This window comes from Pyrus communis, chromosome 13 (genome assembly GCF_963583255.1).
Source record: "Pyrus communis chromosome 13, drPyrComm1.1, whole genome shotgun sequence".
Lineage (NCBI taxonomy): Eukaryota > Viridiplantae > Streptophyta > Magnoliopsida > Rosales > Rosaceae > Pyrus > Pyrus communis.
The window spans coordinates 87384-110930 of NC_084815.1; the positions used below are offsets into that span (position 1 = coordinate 87384).

Genomic DNA, 23547 nt, shown 5'->3' on the forward strand with positions numbered 1-23547 from the left:
GCAATAACTGATTCAAATTCAGCAAATAAATTTGAAACGATCCAAATATAGTTTAATTAAATTAATCATAAATTTAAAGTATAAATTTAAAATTAATAAATTATTGAGAGATTTATGTTTAGTTCCTTTTATTAGAAATGATATATAAGTATGACCTGACATTATTTATTTAAATTTTTTTTATAGGATTATAATTCTAGACAGGATTATATTTAACCGTTTCGGTTGAAGGTGATCTTAAGTACTATACTGAAATGAAAAAAATTTAATGTATACAATATTGAATAAAAAACCTTTAAAATAATAAACTGAGAATTACCTAAATAAAAAATTGGTACATGAGCATTTGACAGTGGATAAGCGTTATCCATTAGATTAGGTAAACTGCACGTGGAAAACTACTGGGGCTCACGATCAAGACTTTTGTAGCTGGCAATTAACCAATACTTCCTGGCCATGCTTTTTATATATACATTACCCCTTTGCTAAGTCAATTTATCAAACCAACTCAATGTGACAACCAATGACATTTGGTTTAGGCTAGGAGTTGAAGTTGCTAAGTCAATTTATCTAACCAACTGAGACTGGGTGTTGCAGAAATGCTTGGTCAACTGTCATAGGATAGGATAGTAATTAGTGGTGTTGGTTTCCTTTTTTGCGTTTGACATGTGATTATTTGATTTATTGTAGGTGAACAAGTTACCTAGTATTCAGGTGAGGAATGGAGGCAGGGGAAGAGCATTTAAAAAATCCAGGTTCTCCTTATTTTGCATCAGGCATGACATAAGATTTAAAGAGTTTATAATGAGCATTCGTGCATAAATACCAAAGATAAGGTTGAACAAAGCATATTTGAAGAAGAATAATTAATTTAATAGACTTGTGTAGAATCATCTTTTGGATTTTGCTCATTTTCTTGACAGACAAATTAGTATTCCTTTCTTTGCAGGTGTTCCAAAAACACTTGCATCATGTTATGACCACACCTATTTGTCCTTTTTCTTTGGCTTCATGTATTGTGGGAGCTCCCCCAATCCAGGAAGCACTAATTAGTGGTAGGTGGTAATTTTATTCCAAGGATCCTTACCTGATTCTCTTTATAAAGATATTAGGAATCCTCCAATCACATCCGTTCATTGTACATTATACGGTAAAAAATTATTGTATATTTTTTATTTAAAATTAAATATAAACAGTACTTGACAAAAACTGGTCAAATAATGTACGATGAATGGATGTAATTGAATGATCATTAGAATCCTTACAAAGAGGATCCGACGAGGATCCTCTCTCTTCTTTTTTCTTTTTTTTTCCCCTCCTTATGGGGAATCATGCCGGGCTCAATTTGAAACTCACCTAATCTACCAATCCAAGTCTTTGAAATTTGATTTAACGGCTAAAGTTATTATAACTTTTAAAATGACCTTCTGTTTATAGTTGTTGGATCAAATTTTAAGGGCCCGGATTGATGGATTAGATGAATTTGGTGGAAAGGGATCCGGAGAGGATCCCTTCCCCAGTTTGAATGATGAAAATTGTCAATGCAGAAGAAAATCTAAATAGAAAATAGTAAAAATATCAATATATATATTGGATAACGGGCTGCTAATTTTTTTTTAGTTCCTCTATATATATATATATATATATATATATATATATATATATAAAGATACTTTCTTGACCGTTAGATTTGACTTTAATGAAATTATGTGGCCTGTGATTTAATTTCAACCACACAATTTCATTAAAGCCAATTCAACAGTCAAGAGTGTTCCCCATTTAAAAAAAAAAAAAATAGAGATCCCTCTTGTTAAAGCATCCACGCGCGTGTGTGTGTATTGGTATAAATTCTATTCTTCAAAATAATAACCTCAAAGTATGATTTAGTATAAGCATTAAGCACCCTAACTGGGGCTGCCAGTTTGGACAGGGAAAACACCGCATTAGGGAGAGAATTCTTGAAAGACGCTAGCTTAGGATTGTATTATGGATTGGGCGCATACCATAACTTTGGATGATAAACACATTCTCTAGATTTCTCATCATAAAAAGAAAAGGGTTGGGAAGTAAGTGATATACTTGCTTGCTTGGACGCTTGGTTAGCTATGGTTGGGGCACTTGGCTTGGAGTATGAATGAAGTAATTAATTATTGATTTGGCTGAAAACAAATATCTAAATAAGGATGTGACTTGTAAAAAAGGGTAAGGCCGATCATTTCCTTATAATCCATCAAATTAGGAGATCCGGATCATTAAAATTTGATCCAACATTTGAAGTTATTATAACTTTTAAAATGGATCTCTGTTTGTAACCGTTGGATCAAATTTCAATGGTACGGATTTCATGATTTGGTGGATTAGGAGGAAGGGATTCGGAGATGATCCCTTTCCGTAAAAAAGCTCTTTTTGAGGATTAGACTGATCTAGAAATTAGTGATGTTGTTTGGTATCCGTAACAATTAACATACAAATTGATGATCTAGTCAAAACATTCACGAAACTCATGCACGTACACCTTAATAGGTGTTATGAATTAGAGTAAATTGTAACAATAGTCTTTCAATTTTAATCAAGTTAGAGCAATGGTTCCTCAATCATAAAACCATTACCATTGGTCTCTCAACTCATTAAAATGTGTAACTATGATCACTTTCATCAACTTCGTCAGAATAAGTTATATTGGAAGGACCATTGCTACAATTAAGTTAAAGTTTGAGAGACCATTGTTTCAATTGAGTTAAAGTTGATGGATAATTTCTCTGGCTTGATTAAAGTTGAGGGACCAATGGTAATTGATTTTTAATTGAAGGACCATAGCTGCACGTTTTGATGAGTTGAGAGACCAATAATAATGAATTTTTAGTTGAGAGACCATTGTTACAATTTACCCTATGAATTATGAATTATGGGCTACAAGTCCTTGTCAAGGCTTTTTTTTTTTCTTCTGAAAGGTTCACTGGCTGATATGAACTACTCGATGTTACCATTATTAAAGGAATCAGTATCTGTGGGTGGATGAATGAAATTAGATCGATTGCATGCGGGTGTTTTGATTTTGGCTGTTGATTCTTCTATGACTTATAATGCATCTATTGCACACGCATGAGTGAATGCTTTGCTTAGCTTGACACATTAATCATGTTCAAAGTCTTCAATATGAAAATAAATCAAGCTCTCCAATCAGTAATTAGGGCGGATGTGAATGCTAGCTGGCATGATATGATAGCGTTGATTCAATCCACCTAAACCATAGAAAATAAACACATCCAACTCCAAGTCTTACTTACTACCTTGACCATCAAATTTTTTTTTCACTATGCTACTACTTCTTGTGAAGTGTGTGTGTTGTGTGAAAGCATTTTAAGAATACAAGTGGGTATTCCAAAATCCGAACTCCAAACCTCAAACTACATGATTGGTTGCTTACATCTAAAGCAGCATCGTTTATAAGTTTGCTAGGGCTGAGTTTCAACCACATGTTAAAAATTGTAGGTTTCATTTCTAAATCTAGTTTAGTATGTTGGATTGGATTGGATTGGATTGGATTACTACCTACCATTAGATTAAACTGGATAACTTTAATCCTATCATACAATTGGTGTTCATATACTTTTTTAGTAAACAAAATTTCACCAGCCCTAGAGGGGATATCATGTGTACCAAAGTAGATATGATGTAATTACCCTTAGGGTGTGTTTACGAATGGCGAATTGGACATGGGCAATGGGAATTGCACACAATTCGAGGAATTCAAGTGTTTACTACCACCAGAGGAATGAAAATCGGGGGAAAAATGGGGTGGGACCCAGCTCATTTCTGGAATCAGACTCCGGTGTTACCCGGAGTCAGATTCTCTAATAATACTTGGTATTTGGATTCCTTGAAGGGGAGTCCTCTAGAATCAAAGTTTTGTTCCAAAATTACCCTAATTTCAAAATAGCCTTACAAACTTCATCGCCAAATCCAACAGAGATACCCATATCACTCTATTCTCTAGTCTCACCAATTTTCCTAGGAGGAGCGTCGACTTCGGCCACACCCGAACCCCAATTCTCCTCGTCGCTTGCAGAATTTAAGAACAAGAGAGACATATGAGGATGCATGTGAATCTACGAATTCGGGAGGTGGTGGGATGGTTGTGGGGGCTAGGGATGAAGAGGATATGGATGGAAGGGAGGAGGAGTGGAGGACCTGTGAATATGGGAGGTCGTGGGAAGGCTGTGGGGGTTGGGGAAAGATAGGATTGAAGAAAGGGAAGAGATGAGGATGCTGGGACATCGGGAGGAAGGGGATGAGCTGCTGGTTTTTTTTATTTTTTTTATTTATATAAATATCACTTTAAGAAGAGCTTCTTCAATTATTTTATGAATTAATATGATATGAAATATAAATCAATTCCAATAACTTTATATGAAAATAATTTATTTATGTAAGGGAAATATAGTAATCAACCTAGTTTTCATTCCGATTCAACTGAATAAGTAAACAACTTATATGGACTCAACATCATTCCTATTCCGATTCCAGACAGTTTTAGTAAACAACTTCAACAAGAATCTGATTCTGATTCCACCTCATTTCAATTCCTCCTTAATCCAATTCCTCATCGATCCAATTCCTCTCAATCTGATTACGGATTAGTAAACGCGCCCTTAGAGTTTTGCCAACACTTAACCCTCATGTGATTGAGCATTAAATATAAAAGGGATGTTTCCCTGTAAATCATGCCAGATAGAAATGACACCTCTGCCAAACTAGCGTGTGCACCACGGAGTAGGATTCTCTACCCTCTTTTTTTTTCCCTCCCCTTCCCTCTCCTCCTATTTGAACGGTCACGGTTAAGCCACGTCAAAATCTTATATTAAGTTTTTTTATAGAAAGAGAAAGACAAAATAAAGAATGTGAGAGAAGGGGATGGAATGGGATGGAAAGAAGAGGGGAGAGAATCTAGTCCGTGCACCACTCCTCACGAGATGGACTCACGTAAAACAATGTGTTGGGCCACCCTACTTAATAGAGTTAAGCTGAGTGGACCAAACTGATTATAAGACAAGATCCTGTAAGATCTTCAAGATATTATGATCCCTATAGTCATATGGACTAGACATAGATCATGGTCATCAATGTTGTCAAGAGTCATCCCTATACGAGACTCTTAATTGGTGCCCCTCTCACGTTTTCCATGGTCAACCGATGTTGGCTAAATAGGCGGGATAACGTGGGGTTCAAACCAACAACTTAGGTAGCACCACTTGTGCTCTCTTCAAGCCCATGTCTCGCTTTCTATAATGACATGCATATACCACAATGATATGTAACTGTTTCTTAACCAAAAAGCTCATAGCTTGAGATTCATTTTTCCCACAATTAAATCTAACTTAGGCATCAGAGGGTATTTTGGCTCACACCACACTGGAGCGACAAGGTCTGAACTGTCTTTTCATTCTTGGTTACATGGACACCAGATTTATTCTATGTTTGTGTGAGGTTTGTATCCCACAACTTTCTCCATATCTCAAGCATAAAAGTAAAAAGTAAAAACAAAAAATAAAATGGTTATGGCTACTTAGTTTTACAGTTTAGTGATATTTCTCGTCACTTGTAAGTGAAAAGTTTTAGGTTCCAATCTTGGTAATAGCGATTTGCAACCAAGTTATTCTCCCACCCCTTTAGTGTAACTATATTGTTGTATAAAAAAAATAAAAATAGTTAAGCACGATAAGTTATTATCATTTGATTTTGAAGAAAAGTTATGACCATTGAGTTATTATTAATTTAAATTACCATGATATTTCAAATTCATATTTTAAAACGACAAATAATTATTTTTATAAAAAGTGCACAATTAAATTTTTGAAGGGTTAATTATAGTACCCTTAGATAAATATAGTTTAGTATGTTTATCGTTTTTCATCCATTTTTTTTTAAGGAAGTTTTAACGAAACGCCCACAGTACTGTTCACTTTAATGAAAAACCACATTTTTATACTAAAAAGTCAATCATGGTACTATTCACTTTACCCTTTATTTTGTCTTTATCATTAAAACTTAAAGTTTTGAAATTTTTTTTTTTTTTTTTTTAAATGCCTTCCAAAGCACTTCTATTCCTAGGCTCAGTTCAAACTCACGGCAGGCACACGCAGAAGGTGATAGCTGACAGGGATGGCCATAGATATGATATAGGAATAGTTATGTGAAGAGGTTTAAAGTAGGGGTGGCTTGAAGAATAAAAGGACGAAAAAACTGAATCGTCTATCGAATCGAAAAAAAAGCAAACCGAATATGAAGAAATTGAACCAAATCAAAATATATTGGTTCGTTTTTGGTTTTGGAAGTTTAGAAACCAAATCAAACTGAATCATATAAAATTTAAGGGTTTAGAAGTTTAGAAATTCTTTCAAAAAAAAAAAAAAAAGAAGTTTAGAAATCAAACCGAATCACGTAGCCTAATTGAAAATAATCGCAACTTCAGGTCCAATTAAATTTTAAAAGCAAGAAATCCTAACCTTTTTCAGATTTTTTTTTAATTAACAAGTTTTCAGGTTTTATCGTAAAAAAATCAAACCAAACTGAAAAACACTCCTAACCAAATAAACAATAATTTCAGTTTGATTTTTAATTTTGATAAAAAACTGAACCGAATGAAAATCGAATCCACTTATAATTGGGTTTGGATCCCTTCTACCTAATCTACTAAGGCCACAAATTTGGACATTTGAAATTTGATCCAACGGCTATAAATAAGCACCCACTTTAAAATTTATAATAATTTTAACCGTTCAATCAAATTTCAAATATTCGAATTTATGGCATTGGTTAATTAAGTGGAAAGGACACGGAACGGATCCATTTCCCTTCTAATTTAAAGCAACCTGAAACATTATAAAAAGTGAAAAAAGAATAAAGTCAAAGTGAGATGCATTATTACGGCACAGGATGGAGACGATGGATACTGGGTTCAGCCTCAGGACAGGTCACATGAGCTTTTGCTTCTGCTTTCTATGTGGACTGTAGGAATGAATTGGTATTTGGTAGTGGGGGAGAGCTCGTCCAAACATGGAAGGACGCGTGTTACGAATCTATTTGGAGAAGAGGAGGACTATGTCCTTAGATTGAGATTATCCTTGGACCTTTGTCCAGCCGCCATGCATCTTCTTCTTTATTCCATTCCCCATATGTTATTATCTCGTCTCTCCCGCCTCCTCCCCTCCTCAGCCCCCGAGTCTTTCTCCCTCTTCCTTCCCTGTTAATTACGTGAAAGCATAACTTAGCTCTCAGAAAACTTGGGAAGGACAAAACTAATAATTGCTTTCCATTAGGCCATACACCGAAAGCCTTTCAGCTGGCACTCTTACATACGGTATAAACATACGGATGACGTTGTCTTCAATCAATCACGTCATGTCATGTTAGCAAATTAAAACGTATAAAAATATGTGATAAATTTGGGAAATTATCACCCTAAAGTCTTATCCCGGTGCGTGTAATTAGTCTCTGTCAGCCATATATATTATAGTTGTTTCAGCGGAAAATGTAACTGATGATTTGTTTTTTTCTTTCTTCATCAACATCATCTGGTTCATCCCAACCTATTTCCCTAATCTCTCTTTTCCGCATGCCGACAAATTCCCACAACCATAAAAAAGCCCTTCGTTTCGTTCTCTCCCAATAAAATTTCAAACTCTTCTTCCCTTTGTTTAATTTTCAGTTTGTTTGTTCGCTGGTTCGTTCATTTTGCGACAACTGATAACACAAGCTCCCCTCCTCCATTTTCTTTCATGTACATGCTTTCATTCCTAGCTTCTTTCTTCATCAATATTTGGTTCAATTTAGGTAGCTAGATCTGTTGCTAGCAAGGAAATATTTGGTTGATTGAGGATGAAAAACCCAGAATCTAGGCTACCACCAGGATTTAGGTTTCACCCTACAGATGAAGAGCTCATCCTTCACTACCTTATAAAGAAGGTGGCCTCCTCTCCCTTACCTGTTTCCATCATCGCTGAAGTTGATATCTACAAGTTTGATCCATGGGAATTGCCAGGTACGGCACCTACCTAATTTCCTTAACTATAAATTAATTGATTCAACTGTTTGTTTCCTGTACATATCACACATGCGTGCCTCTAAGGTATACGCACGCTAAGTTTATCAGTTGATTAATTAATATATGGTTAATTTTGTGTTCTTTCGTGCATGCTGATATCGACCATTAATTAGCCAAAGCTGCGTTTGGTGAGAAAGAATGGTACTTCTTCAGTCCAAGAGATCGCAAGTATCCGAATGGTGCGAGGCCAAACAGGGCTGCCGCATCAGGGTATTGGAAGGCAACTGGAACAGATAAGACGATTGTGGCACCATCAGGAGGGCGGCAGAATGTTGGTGTGAAGAAAGCTCTTGTGTTCTACAAGGGGAGACCCCCCAAGGGAATCAAGACCAACTGGATCATGCATGAATACCGCCTTCCAGAAAGCCCAAATAACTACACCACCACCACCAACCACCACAGAGCCATGAAGCTCAATGATTTATCCATGAGGGTGAGCAGTTTTATTTGATCTTATGAGCATTTGATTTACAGAATCAATTGTTCAATTAAATAATCATCCACATATGTACTTCAATCATTAACTATAAATATATGAACTTTATTTTGTGACCCCAGTTGGATGATTGGGTTCTTTGTCGAATCTACAAGAAGTCGAATGTTGTGACTTCAGCAGCGGCACTGCCAAATGATCAAGACCAAGACGTTCAAGGAGAAGAAGATTTCCTCCACGATATCCTTTTACCAAGCTTGAAAAGTCCCTTTCCCATCCTTGATCACAACATGATGAGTACTAGTACTACGAGCAGTCTCAAGCCTCAGAAATCTTGTTCTTTCTCCAACTTACTAGACGCCATGGACTACTCATTACTCACTAGTATTCTGGCGGATGGCCAGTACTATATCCCAACTGGAACTGGACTTCAATCAACTACTCCTAATAAGTTTAGTTATAGCTGTACCGGGAGTACTAGTACTGGATTAGACCCGCAACCGCTGTTCAATACCAATATCAGCAGCAACAGAAGTCATTTGTTTCAAACTCTCCCTCAGTACAACGGTTTGAACTTGCCATCATCAGCCCCAAGCACGGAAAACCGGCTAAAGCGCCAGCATTCCATCACAGATGATCGTGGCATGTTATTATATCCATCGAAGAAAGACGTAAATTCCAATTGCAGTTTCACTAACACCGCCAATTCATTCTTGAATCAGCAATTACTTCTGAGTAATCCTCGTTTTCATTTTCAAGAATAAAACCATATAAAAGAAAGAAAGAAGGAAACAAAAGAAAAATTACGGAAGGTCGGACCTGCCAAACCTTGGTCAAGCCGTTTCCTATGGGTCATAAGTTCATGACAAAAGATGGCACAAATTTAATTACTGAAAGGAGTTTGATTATTTTTATATACAATCTGGCAATCTGGAATGGCATGCATGATGCATGGGAGATTGATCCTCGAAAACAATATAATGTTAATTGACATGGGTACAATTGGCAATTCAGATTTACTGCTTGGTATGAATTATGAACATGAGAATTGATCTTGAGTTCTTTTTTCACAAGCGGAGGATATCTTCCCAATTAATGTAATTACAATTCCCCGTCTCAATCAATATCTTTATGTAGGGTTTAGTATGTTGATTTTTGTTCAATTGGCAGATCAGATTTAGTACTTAATATGTTTGTCTTGAAAAAGTAAGGGTGCAAAAATAGTTTTTTGTTTTTAAATACAAAAACGACTCTAAAATGTATTATGTATGTTGTTTTTCAAGAATAAATTTAAAAAATAAAAAGCAAGAAGTACAATATTTAGGTTAAATTATGTAAAGCATCATACTGAACGTTCTTTATTTTTCAAGAATGATTTCCAAAAAAAATTCAAAAGCAAAAGTCACGTATAAAACAAAGTTAAAAATTCCACTACCACCTTCCACCACTACTAACACCATGACATTCTCGCCTCACCATCTCCACCATGGCCACCACACCACACGCCACCACCATCATCCCACTACCTCTCACCACCATTTGTCATCGCCACAATTTAATTAAGGGTTGTTTGGTAATCACTTCGGTTTGAATGTTAAAAAAGTAAGACACAAGATAATGATGGTTAGGTAGGAGAGTTCCAAGTTCCAAAGTGATTGAGGCCAAGCTTATTAAGAGATGGACTACAAAATATTTTTTGAGCACAATCGATATTCTACACTAGATGGACCAAAAAAAAAAAAAAAAAAAAAAAAAAAAAGATTGTGGGGATTAGGAATGCACGCCATGGGTTAAACAAAGGCATGTGAGATGAATTTGCAAATGACACATTGTAAGGAGGGGTTTCAAACCCCTTTCACATTTATAGTCAAACTTTTAATAACCTGGTCTCAGTCGCTTGGACTTGAAAATCTCTTACCCAAACATAGCCTAAAGAAAATTAACACGTAATTGGATAATCATTTTGTTTTCACTTTGAAAACAAAAACTAAAAATTGAAAATGAAAATAAAAGTTAATTACTGAAAACCTAAAAAGTGTTGTAAATTTGTGAGAATGAATGCCCTCAGTAGTGTAATTGTTGTTATGTGATATTTTCAAAAGGTCAATAGTAGAGTAATTGTTGTTGTGTGAAGTTTTCAAAAAACAGCACTCATTTCACTTTTTGGTTTGTCACGAATGTGGCTTTATATAAAGAGCACTCCGTGTGTGATTACAATACACAGCAAAGAAAAAAAGTGAAAGCAATAATATTAGTATCCATCATTTCCTCTTTTTCCTGCAATCATTTTGTGTTATAGTTACGAAACTAAACAATGTGATATTTTGCACATTCTTCTCTCATGTACCTAGCAAAGGTTATCTCTCTAATTTTTGCCTATTTATAACACGTTATTAGCATGACTCTTTAACCTTAACTAGTTCTCATCTCCCTTCGTTGAAAAATGCTTCCTCCAAGGATTTTACTGTTCTTCTTCCTCCTATGCCTCACCTGCTTAATGTACCCTCGCTAAGATCTGCTAGCACCATGTCTGCTCCTAGTTCTCAATATAACAATTACTTATGTTTTTTATTTCTTGTTTGGTGTAGCTCGTGACTACTAACCCAATATTTATTTATGTTAATTTTACTGCAATCAAATATGGTGCGGTACAATCGTCCATCTTGAATTGCAAATTTAATTTTACTGCAATTTTAGGTGGTGCAATATAATCACCCACCCTGCTCTGCATATTTAAATGTTCCTACTACTTGAGTGGTGCTGTATAATCGCTCACCCTATACTATATTGTTTCAATGAGAGTGGTGCGGTACAATTGCCCTCTTCATTAATCATGTAAATCTCGAGCTTGAAGTTGCAAGTCTTTACACATCTCATTTTTATTTCAGAAAAGAAAATGACGAACTTGGCAAAACTTGATTTTGTTGCCCTGGATATTACTGGGAAGAACTACCTTACTTGGGTAATGGATACCAAGATCCATCTGGAGGCAGGGAATTTTGGAGAAACTATCAAGGAGGAAAACAATGCATTCTCTCAAGATCGGGCAAATGCTATGATCTTTATCTGTTGCCACCTTGATGAAGGACTGAAGAGCAAGTACCTAACGGTTGAAGATCTATTAGCCCTCTGGAAGGCATTGAGAAATAGATACAATTACCAGAAAACGATGATTCTTCTAAAGGCTCGTTATGAGTGGACACACCTAAGGATTCAGGATTTCAAGTCAATTACTGAGTACAACTCTGCAATGTTCAAAATTAGCTCCCAGATGAAGCTTTGTGGGGAGACTATCATTGAGGAAGATATGCTGGAAAAGTTTTTCAGCACCTTTCATGCCTCCAACGTGCTCCTACAACAGCAGTATAGAGAGCGAGGCTTTATTGAATACAACCACCTGATATCGGTGTTCTTTGTGGCTAAACAAAACAATGAGCTCCTGATGAAAAATCATCAGTCCCGACCTACTGGATTGAAGTCATTCCCAGAAGTGAATGCTGATTCCCTTGAAGTGAATACCACATCCTCTTGTGGCAATAATTACAAACGAGGACGTGACCACATGCAAGGTCGGTGGAACGAGAAAGGCAAGAATCATGGTGTCTAGTTTTACAACCAAGGTCCAAGGCATAATTCAGGCCTGAGCTTCAAAAATGTAAATCGCCAAAAAGGTAAAGGTCATATGAATAACACCCATAGAAATCCTGAAGAAGCCTGCCATAGGTGTGGTGGCATTGGGCACTGGGCACTGGGCACGTATTTGACGTACCCCAAAACATCTGGTGGACTTGTATCAAGCTTCCCTCAAGGAGAAGGGTATCGAAACCAATTTCCTCGACCAAGCTAAACCAATGGATATACTTGATCCAGTGTTCGATTTATCAGGGCAATTGAACACAACCCACCTGGATGTCTCAGACTTCATCGTGAAAAATTTACACCAAAACATGTATAACAGAACCTGAATGTTCTACTCATTGTGTATGGACAATTGTTTCTCCATTGCACTAACCATAATCTTGTTCCATTTTGTGACATCGACATGTCAAATTTGAACAAACCGACTTTACCCCTATGGAAGTCTTTGGAAAAAAATTGCCAGAAATGGGTCCAAGATGTGAAGCTCCACTCATTGTAAAAAGTCTTAAGGCTAACATTGAAACTGAGACGGATAAATCGGTTGGCGAATCTGACAAAGCAACCACCATGATCTTCATATGAAGGCATATGTATGATACACTGCAAAAACCAAGTACATCATTGAACAGGATCTAAGAGCTTTATGGCTCACTCTAGAAAAATGTTTTGATCATCAAAAAGATATCTTCTTGCTTGAAGCAAGACATGACTGACAACATTTACGCTTCCAAGACTATAAATGTGTGAATAAACACAATTATGAAGTTTGTCAAATCCAATCATTTCTCAAGTTCTACAAATAAGGCTTAATTGAACAGGATCTCGAGAAGATCTATTCAACTTCTCATGCCACCAGTATTGTCCTACAGCAACAACTTTTCATGGCACGGAAAGTTAGAAATTTTCGAATTTGATCCTTGTCTTATTACTTGCTGAAAAGAAAAATTAATTGTTGATGAAAATCATCATGTTAGACCTAAAGACTCGACCGCTATGCTTAACGCACATGACAACACAAATCGAGGGCAAAACTAACACTCTAGGCGTGGTAGGCACTACAAGGGTTCAAACCCTAATTCGAAGACCAAGGTCGACAAAGCAATGGCCAATTTAAGGGAGGAAACAAACCTTGAAGTGCGACAACCTTCAAGAATAAAGGTAAAGCACCCGCCACCATGGTAGCAGATATGTGCTACCGTTATGGTTCCAAGAGCCATTGGTTGCGTGTTTGTTGAGCTTTCACTCATGGTGTAGTTAAGTATCATTCACGTGGGCAGAAGATTGAGACCAATTTTGCTCAAGTGGAGAATCCCGAAGATACTATCATGTAGATTTCTAACTTTCAGGATGTATTTGCCCAATGGAAGATTAGATTTTTAGACATGGGCCCATATGTTGGCCGAATTCTCCCTCTTGGTGAATTCTATATGTTTTTGTGGTTTAAGTTTTGGACAATCTCCTTTGTTTTGATTATTTGTTTGGTGTTTGTTTTAGGTTTTTTAGGTTTTTGGATATTAATTCATAGATATTATTTCGCGAATGATTAATTGAAGGAATAAATTTTACTTTTGTGTTTTTTAACTGTGTTAGTTGAAGTTAAGTTAAGAACATGTATCACTCAATTAGACAAGGCACAAAGAGGTCATAGACAGTTTTGGACGTAAAAGATTTTGACTCAAAATTTTAAATCAAATAACGTGTCATCAATAAAAAATAAACACGTTAATTAACAATTAAATCATAAAAACCACATCATTATTATTTTTTTAATTTAAAATTTTAGTGTTCTTAACATTAAAAAAAAAAAAAAAAATTATGTCCACTGCTTGAAAACATGAAGGCAGATCATAAAGGGAGAAGTCCCCCAGAAGATACCCACAGAAAAAAATCAGAGCATTGAGCAATGGAATTCCCAAATCAAAGAAACCACCATCACCGTCATCATGATCAGAGGGACGAGGAAGAAAGAGAGAATTACCCACCACCGGGAACTAGGCTGTCTCCTTTTGATCAACCTCCACCTCCTCCGAGACCTTCCTACTATGGAGAGGATCAACATCCACCACCACCACCTTCCTACTACAGAGAAGATCAACCACCACCGGATTCATACTACGAAGCAGATAGACCACCACCATCCCGTGTGAGCCATGTGTCCCACTCTTCCCATGGTTTTGCACCTCCAAGTCCACCCTCCCAACCCCAAGGCTTTCTCCACCACCCACCACCAGTGCAGAATTACAACTACCCATCGTCACAAGCTACTCCAAGTCCACCGCCTGTTACCGTGCACCATGTTGCTCACCAAGTTCACCATGAATCCCCTGCTGCTCAGTTTGGAACTGAAACCCATCAGACTTCTCATTTGCCCTCTTCCTCTCCCAACAACTCTTACCTCTCGAACAAGCCCACTTTTAGAATCTTCTCAAAGGCCGATCCCAATTTCTCTCTCAGCATCAGAGAGGGCAAGGTCATTCTTGCCCGATCCCAACCAACCGATGACTTCCAGGTCTCTAGCCTCTCTCTCCTTGCCTCCATTTGATTTAATTATTCTCCCTTGCGTGTGAATGTGATTGGATTTGCTAATTCTTGTGGGATTGGATTGGATTGCAGCGGTGGTACAAAGACGAGAAGTACAGTACACAGGTGAAGGACGAAGAGCGCTTTCCTTCCTTTGCTCTCATCAACAAAGCCACTGGCCACGCCCTGAAGCATTCCATCGGAGCCACTCAGCCTGTATGGTTCTTGTTTCCAAAACTCTATAATTTGCTGAATCCGTGTATTTTGTTTGCCATTGCTAATATTAACATTGCAGGTCTAGCAGTTGTTTAATATGTTACAAACTTGGACAGTTGTGGAGTTCAAAGCCTTTCTCTTTAAGTTTTTTCTTGTCCTGCTCAACATTCTTTCTTTGATTGGTATATATGCCTTGCTCTGTGTTTGAGACTTGCAAAAGTACAAATTTCTATGAAAAAACAGAAATTTATAAGCGGTACAAAAAGTCTCTTCACAAATACCCCTAGTCTTGTGCACATGCAAATTATATTCCTTGTGATTCTAAATTTTTCATTGCTTTTTGTGGAGCCTAAAGATGCTATGAGTTTTAAACAATCAATAGTAAATCTGTCTTGTTTCATCTTGCAGGTGCAGTTGAGACCTTATAATCCCGATGATCTTGATGAGTCTCTACTGTGGACTGAGAGTGCAGACTTAGGTGACGGTTTCAGAACTGTTAGGATGGTTAATAACATTCGCCTTAATCTGGATGCTTATCATGGTGACAAGAAATCTGGGGGTGTTCATGATGGCACTACCATAGTTCTGTGGAATAAAAATAAAGGAGATAACCAGAGATGGAAGATTGTACCCAACTGTAAGTTGTCTACATATAACTCGAAAGACCAAGCAATTTCCTTGTAGATTTTTCATTTGCTTACTTCCATCTTTGGATTTCTTAATGGTTTTCCCGAGCAATGTTATCTCCCATTAAGTCATAAGATTCCTAATAACTAATTTCTTTCCCTTTTAATGATGCTAAATGCAGGATCCTTTTGCAGTAATGCTGCTATGAGTTATTGCAACATCACGTGCCTAAAAAAAGTGTTAAAGTTTGGAAGACTCCTAGTTCTCATGGTGAGGGATGTGAGTTTTAAGTTTATCTGTGTGAAACTATTAATGTGTGTTTAAGTGTCAAACTGTCAACTACTACTGCTGTGGCTCATATTTATAATGTGTTATCGAAAATAGAGAGTTAATTATGTATTTATAATCTATCGAAATAATTATCTACTAATTTTCAACAATTTGTGCAATGCCTAAAGTTTTTCGCTGTCATTATTACTTGTTTCTTTACTTAGGATGCTTTTAGTTACACCTCAGAGGTATCAATGATAGAGGCATAGGTTGAGTGTAGCGCGTAAAAGATAAGTATTGAATTCTTGAGGTGCGGTTGCACTTGATTATGGATCACACATTAACAAATGTTCCTTGGGCCCTCCCAAGTGCATGTGCTTAGGTTGCCTAAATCTCTCCTAAACCAATGGTTCCCAAGGTTCGGTTGAACCACAACAACCAAGGTCTTGTGACTGGAACAGTTTGGGTTAGGAGCTCATGCAGGCAGACTATTGAAATTTTCAGCAAATGGGTAGTGAAAGTACGGGGCTCATGAGATTTTATTGAAATTTGATGCTTACCCAATTAGGTTAGTAAATTTTTCTGTTTATGGTTTTAGAGTCTCTAACGTATGAGAAACTATGGTGTTGAATCAAGAAAGATGATCTTTCAATTACTGAGTGTCGGGGTCTGTCCCTTCTTTGAATTCTTTTCCCTTTTGAAGTTAATGTAGTAGAAAATGTCATGAGATGAAACCATGCCCTGGAATGTGTTCGTTCTCTGTTTTACCTGAAAATCTATCTTGGTTACATGGTACTTTTTGAAAAACACTACAAAGCGATCTGCCACTCCTAATTCTTTCTTTTGAATTGGGATAACGTACGGAAGACCGACTGGTGAGCTCTATTGTCATATGATATACATGTAAAAAGCCTCCTACTTGACTAGAGTCGGGTCCAAAGCAATCTTGTTTATTCATAATTTAGCACCCACCATTAGTCCCTGTGTGTGGTTACACTTACAGCTTGGCCAGAGTCGGGTTGAAAGCAATCTTGTTTATTCATAATTTTGCGGCCACCATTAGTCCCTGTGTGCGGTTACACTTACAGCTACGAGCATCATCTATTTGTAAATGAATGAATCCCAGAAAAAGATGCCTGAAACGAAAGGATGGATAAGTTGGAGTGTTCGTTTACCCGTTACGAATTCGGACCCATACATGGCATGATCCATATCGGACCTATATATCGGTCGGGATGTGGACTAAGGTTAGAATCGTTAGATATAGTTAAACTTGATGGCATTTGCTATTTCTCTTCTCTTTGTGATGTTGGAACAAGTCGTAAAATGGATTCACCCCTTCCCCACTCACTGAAACGAGCACGCTAGAATTCTAAAGAACTGATGCATTTGTTTCATCCAACTATCTCGGAATCGATTAGCTTTAGAGACTAAGTTATTAGCTTAGCTTGCACTAAGCAAAATAAGAATAATAAAGTGTTTGGTGTAGTTCCAAACTAGAACTTGGACTAAAATGTTTTAGACTCAATAGTTCTGTTAATAGGACAAGAAGATATTAAGAAACAACTGCAACGCCAAATTGAACACGAGATTTTCAAGGCTAACTACTTTGATATTTCATTAATCATGGCAGCATTCCTCATTGCTAAATCAATCAAGGAGGCCACAAAACAGACAAGCAACTAAAATCAACATAAACACCCCAAAATATTTATTACAAATAGAACAAAGCAATGAAATTACATAAGATATAAGAAAAACAAGGAAAAAATTGCAATCACTAAGAAAATGTAGGAAAATAATAGAGACCAGAATCTCGAACTTTAACCAAGCTCCATAGTTTCCCAATTCTAGGTTTGCAATCGAAAATCCATGTGCTTGATAACAAACTACAGCAAGCACATAACAAACACAAAAGATTCAATCTTCTCTTAGTTTTCCTACCAACCAAACAAAATTAAACAATAAAAAATAGAGGAACTGCTACACTTTAGTTGAGACGTTGAGAATATCACCAAAGATCTCTCAAATTTACGACAGAGCTCGTGGGTTCTCAAATTGAGGTTTGAATATGAGGTCTCGTTCATGGTTCACGGCGAGGAGAGAGAGTGTGTGGTGGTGGTCTGGCAATGTTATCTCTTTAGAGTTGGCGAGTGTAAGCGATGGTGGTTCTCGATCTTCGTGAGAACAAAGAGCAAAGAAAGGACACGAGCAGACGAAGCGAAGCGAAGGTCTTAACACTCCCTTAGTTTTTAGATGGTCTTGCTAAGACGTTCTAGCAAGGGAGTTAGTCGATGCGAGTGCCCTTAGATCCCTTTAAACTTAATTCATGCACGTAACAAATATGGGATTACACTAATAAATAGTCTAGTCCATTTTAGTGAAATTCAACAAGGCCAAACAAATGCTCCTTAAAGGCTTGCTATACGAGCCCTAGCAGCCCAACCTTATACGGCAACTCTAATTCACCTGCCCATCTGCCACTAGATATTTGAAATTTTGTTGCTAAGTCGTCGAAACACCTAGAAGGAGGGAACAACAATCCTTCCTCCGCTGTTATAAAACAATTGTTGTGGCCTCTATTAACTGACAGGGGAAGGGGCCAGCGGCATAGAGAAATAATAAATAGACATATATATTTGTAGGGTTGTGTAGAGGAATGTGTGCGTTATTCCTCCTACGCAGTGCCTTTATTTATAGTAATAAGGGAAAGAAGAAATCTTTCATGCCCAAGGAATACAAATCCATATAAGAAATAATAACTAGAATCAAATCTAATCTATGATTTACACAATCACACTTAAACTAGAAGTTTACAATACTCCCCTTTAAGTGTGTAAATACTCAAGTCGATTTGGCATCATGTAGAGGTTGAGGAAGTCGACTTGTTAGCACTGATTCTGGAAACACGCTATTCTCAATAAGGTAGGAACTTGCATAAGGAAGTAAGTCTCACAAAAAACCCTATGGCTATGGCAAAAACCTTATTAGGGATAAAATCCATAGTCTACGGTAAAATGCAAGAGAAATGCAAAATAAAATGAAATGTTTACGGGATGTCATCAGGGATATGATCAACCCAAGGTGGGTGCCTCATTAAAACCTAGTTAGGTAGCAAAAAACCAATGGGAAAAATGCTCCTAATGGTATAGAAAAAGAGTTCATTAAGATCAAGCAAGTATTCTTCAGGATACTCCCCCTGAGTTTGACACAATTCCAAATAGAACTAGCAATGTTACAACTCAGAAATTTTACGCATACCAATTCCTTGAACAAGCTTCTGAAACATCGCCTTCAGTAGTGATTTGGTAAATAGGTCGGCCAGATTGTCTTGTGAACAGATTTGCATGACTTCAATCTTCTGATGCTCTTATTGTTGATGTGAGAAGAAGAACATTAGTGCAATGTACTTGGTGTTGTCTCATTTGATGTAACCCTTCTTGAGTTGTTCGATGCATGCTGCGTTATCTTCATAGATCGTCGTCGGGACATCAACGACGGGGTAAAGATTGCAGGAGCTTCGAATATGGCCCACAACTGCTCTCAACCAAAAGCATTCCCAAGTTGCTTCATGTAAGGCGAGAATTTCAGCATGGTTTAGTTGACCTCCAAGATATTGCAGTGCCTCCAACGGTAAAAACATAACCCGTTTAAGAGCGCGCCTTATGCGGATCAGATAAATATCATGCATCAGCATAACCAATAAGGTGAGAATGCGGCATCACTCAAGGATCCATAAGGATAAAACAAGCTCAAATCCGTAGTACCCTTAAAGTAACGAAAGATGTCTTTAACACCAGTCAAGTGTCTGCGTATTGATGCATTATTGTATCTTGCCAAAAGATTAACAGTGAAGGAGATGTCGGGTCTAGTGCATTGAGCTAAGTACAATAAAGCGCCTATCGCAACTAGATAAGGAACTTAAGGCTCCAAAATCTCTTCACCATTCTCCTTCGAATGGAAGGGATCTCGTTTTCTATCCGAACGGTGCTCTATCTCGAGACCGAGATAGTATCGAGTATTTCCTAGATCTTTCATCTCAAATTCTGACTTCAGGTGCGCAGCAGTTCTCGCGAGCTCTTCAGGAGTTCCGATAAGGTTCATTCATCAACAGATACTGCAATTATCAAAAAACTGGAATATGACTTTTTAATGAACACACAAGGGCATAGTTCGTTGTTCACATATCTTTGGCTTGTCAAATACTCACTCAAATGGTTATACCATATTCTTCCGAATTGCTTCAAATTGTATAATGAACGCTTCAGCCGAGTTGAGAATGTGTTCTGGGGTTTGGAAATATTTGATCCAATCAATGTAAGTCATTCGGGAACTTTCATATAATTTTCCGTATCAAGATTCCCATAGAGATACGTAGTTACTACAATCATCAACTGCATACTCAGTTTTTCAGAAACTACTAAACTGATAAGGTAATGAAAAGTAATCACATCCATAACGGATGAATAAGTTTCATCATAGTCAATCCTGGGGCATTATAAGAAACCTTGCACAACAAGACAAGCTTTGTAACGCATAATTTCGTTCTTCTCATTACACTTCTAAACGAAAACCCACTTGTAGCCAACGAGCTTCACATGTGGAGGAGTGGAAGCTACAGGTCCAAACACCTTACGTTTTGCAAGCAAATCAAGTTCGACTTGGATTACTTGTTTCCAGTTTGACTAATCAGTTCTACATCAACATTCATCAACAGAACAGGGTTCAATGTTATTGTTTAATATGATCTCAGTAGCTACTGCATATGTTAATGCATCATCGACGATCATCTCATTTCTACACCACATATCATCTAAGCTAGCATAATAGACTGAAATCTCACAATTTTTGGGATGTGGATTCGTCTCTTCAAGGACACTTTCATAATCTAGAATTTCCTCATAAGTTGGATAGAATGAGTAAATGACAGTCGGATTCATGGTAGGTTTTTCAGGTGCTTGTGCAGTGGGTTTCCTCTTCCAGGGGTGTGAATCCTTTGAACCAAGAGGTCTACCACGCTTATGTGTAGAGGCAGAAGATTGGCTAGCCGCTAATATACGTAGATTGCCAAAGTTGGCATCCCGGGCGTCTAGGAGGGAAGTCCGTCGTACATTTGGTACATCCATTTTTGCAGGCACATTCGCAGCTAAAATATGTGATCTTGTCACTCGAGTTAGATCGGTGAAAACATATGACAATCCGCAAAACGAGTTGTAAACAGATCGTCTGTCAAAGGTACTAAGTAATGAATAATCGAAAGAGAATCATATCCGACATGGATTCTCATCTTTCACTGAGGCCCTGTTTTTGTACTTAAGGACAGTAAAATTAGCACATAGACCGCACAACCAGAAATACACAGATGCTATTTGTAGAGTTTGTATCTAGTAGCCAACTGAATGGCTCTATATGGTTGGGTCGCAACAGCCTCAGGCGGACCATCATGGCTGCGTGCAATATTGCATGGCCCTAAGCAGCGATTGGAAGCTTGGAACGTATGACCAACGATCGAGTAATCATTTGTAAGCACTTAATGAATGCCTCTGCCAAGTCGTTCTGGGGGTGAACATAGGGTACATGATGTTCAACTTCAACCCCAACTGACATGCAATAGTCATCAAAAGTTTTAAATGTGAATTCTCCAGCATTATCTAATCGAATAGATTTGATAGGCAATCAAGGTGGTAAGCCATAAGCTTGATAACATGAGCCAATAGATTAAAGAATGCAGCGTTCCTTGTGGACAACAAGCACACAGGTGACCAACATGTGGAAACGCCAACCAAAACCATAAAATATCTAAATGGTCCGCATAGAGGGTGAATCGGTCCACAAATGTCCCCCTAAATCCTTTGTAGAAAAATATAAGAAGGCTTAATAATAAGGTTTCCCATGGAACCTTTTTGACATGCGATTCCTTGAATCGAACCTAAACTTCGGGTTAATGGATGCCCATGTGTTGATTCAAGGATACAGCGCATAGCTGTTCATCCAGGGTGTCCCGAACGATCATGCCAAAGTGTAATTTTGTGTGTGGTCCCAGAGGTAGGGCTGGCAACATAGTGGCTTTCTATAGGGCATATGGCCATAGTAAACAGACCACTCGGGATACACTTCATCTAGAATACGCTTCTGGCCATATTCATAGGAAGTTATGCACAAAAATTCAACTCCATTTTCTACGTAGATTTCAACGTGATAATTATTATTTTTAATGTCCTTAAAAATCAACAACATTCTTCTGGAACGCGGAGAATAAAGTGCCTCATCAAAGGTCAAAATTGTACCATTGGACAACATTATAGTGTCTTACTATATCCTTCGATTAGGTTGGATGGGCCTAAGAAGGTTGTCGAATGTGCATTTTAGGTATAAAGTTAGTGAAATAGATGCGTTCACACAAAACGGTTTGCATGGTTCAGCCATGGTTTTAGGTGATTTGCCCTTATACTTGAATGAAAATTAATTTGAATCGGTCACATGCATAAAAGTTCTAAAAATCAATATCCATTCAAAATAATTTTAGGTATTCAAAGGACAGTAATTAATTAAAAATCCACAAAACAAATCACCAAAAAATAATCCAAACATAAAGGAAAAATTGTTCAAAATTAACCAAAAACACAAGGAAGGGTTCAGCCATTATGTGGAATTTGACTCCAATGTCTAAATTTCAACTAGAAAAATAGAACGTTTAAGATTCTAATCTTCCATAGGGGTAATGGCCTCTTAAAAGTCAAAAACCTCCATCTTGGTACTCTCCGGTTCATCTACTTGCATAAAATTTGATTCAAACTTCTTACGACGAGAATGATATTCAGCTACAAGCTTCTGGGGAGCTCGGTAAACACGGGACCAATGGTCTCTTGAACCATAGCGATAACACATATATGCATCCATGGTTTTAGGTGCTTTGCCCTTATTCTTGAAGTTTGGGGCCTTGGGAGCGAGGTTAGGGTGTTTCTGGGCTTTGTTTCCTCGCTTAGATGGGCTTTGTCTCTATTGATTTTGATGGGGTGGCTTCTGGCCGTCCCTACCATACCTATTATGGCGTTTTGGGAGCTTGTTTGTGTTATAGTGTGTTTCAGGGACAGCAGTTGCCCTAGTAGGTCGAGCTTGATGATTCTTCATCAACAGTTGATTCTGCTTTTCAGCGATAAGTAAAACAAAGATCAAATCCGAAAACTTAGTGAACTTCTGAGCTCTTGTTGACCCTAAAAATTACAAAACCTACGTGGCGCGCAGGCCGAGTAACTAATAAGCTAACTACGTCATTCGGTCGAATGCGGGGCGTGCCAACTCGTCGGCCGAGCTTGGCCGAGGAGTAAAATTTGTTGATGTAGCTTTGACCGCGTCGCTGACTTCTCTATCTTACGATTGCGACCGAGGAAGGAACACTTTCGGTCTCTGGGTTCTACAGCCTGAAGACAAGGCTGCTAATTCTGCGGAGTTCACAGATCGTCCGAGCCCGATTCGGTCACTGTGATTATATTCGTGAGAGTATAAGCACGTCGAATCGAGACCAAACTGTATGGGCACAGGTACTCGAACGTGATGTATGTCTTGATGGTAAACGTAGTTCGGCCGTCAGAATGCCGAACCCTGAAACTCACTTGTGAGTATCCAATCATAAAACCACTCGGCGACCAGTACGCCGAGCAATGTAATTCGTAACACCTAACTATGCCGAGAAGGCTAGCAAGGTGACCTCTGCCAACAAAGGTTCGAAAACCTTTCT

At 37.7% G+C, this 23547-nt stretch overlaps 3 protein-coding genes across 3 annotated transcripts; all 3 read left to right on the forward strand.

The window, feature by feature from the left end:
- The first annotated feature begins 7464 nt into the window (after positions 1-7464).
- On the forward strand, positions 7465-9768 carry LOC137713406 (NAC domain-containing protein 2-like). Its single transcript, XM_068452699.1, has 3 exons — positions 7465-8041; positions 8218-8537; positions 8663-9768. The coding sequence occupies exons 1-3, from the start codon at positions 7879-7881 to the stop codon at positions 9299-9301; spliced, it is 1122 nt and encodes a 373-aa protein (XP_068308800.1). The 5' UTR covers positions 7465-7878; the 3' UTR covers positions 9302-9768.
- Positions 9769-11433: 1665 nt separating this feature from the next.
- LOC137713265 (uncharacterized) lies at positions 11434-12144 on the forward strand. Its single transcript, XM_068452555.1, has one exon. The coding sequence runs from the start codon at positions 11434-11436 to the stop codon at positions 12142-12144; it is 711 nt and encodes a 236-aa protein (XP_068308656.1).
- A 1866-nt stretch (positions 12145-14010) lies between these two features.
- Positions 14011-15988, forward strand: LOC137713407 (ricin B-like lectin EULS3). The gene is made up of 4 exons (XM_068452701.1): positions 14011-14685; positions 14790-14912; positions 15321-15549; positions 15721-15988. Coding segments are annotated over exons 1-4 (960 nt in total). The 5' UTR covers positions 14011-14079; the 3' UTR covers positions 15723-15988.
- The last annotated feature ends 7559 nt before the right edge of the window (positions 15989-23547 follow it).

Bases quoted from the DNA above. Each gene is read 5' to 3' on its own strand.
- LOC137713406 (XM_068452699.1), top strand. From the start codon at position 7,879: ATGAAAAACCCAGAATCTAGGCTACCACCAGGATTTAGGTTTCACCCT. The intron at 8,042-8,217 runs GTACGGCACCTA...ACCATTAATTAG, and splicing joins TGATCCATGGGAATTGCCAG to CCAAAGCTGCGTTTGGTGAG. The intron at 8,538-8,662 runs GTGAGCAGTTTT...TTGTGACCCCAG, and splicing joins TCAATGATTTATCCATGAGG to TTGGATGATTGGGTTCTTTG.
- LOC137713407 (XM_068452701.1), top strand. From the start codon at position 14,080: ATGGAATTCCCAAATCAAAGAAACCACCATCACCGTCATCATGATCAG. The intron at 14,686-14,789 runs GTCTCTAGCCTC...ATTGGATTGCAG, and splicing joins AACCAACCGATGACTTCCAG to CGGTGGTACAAAGACGAGAA. The intron at 14,913-15,320 runs GTATGGTTCTTG...TTCATCTTGCAG, and splicing joins CCATCGGAGCCACTCAGCCT to GTGCAGTTGAGACCTTATAA.
- LOC137713265 (XM_068452555.1), top strand. From the start codon at position 11,434: ATGACGAACTTGGCAAAACTTGATTTTGTTGCCCTGGATATTACTGGG.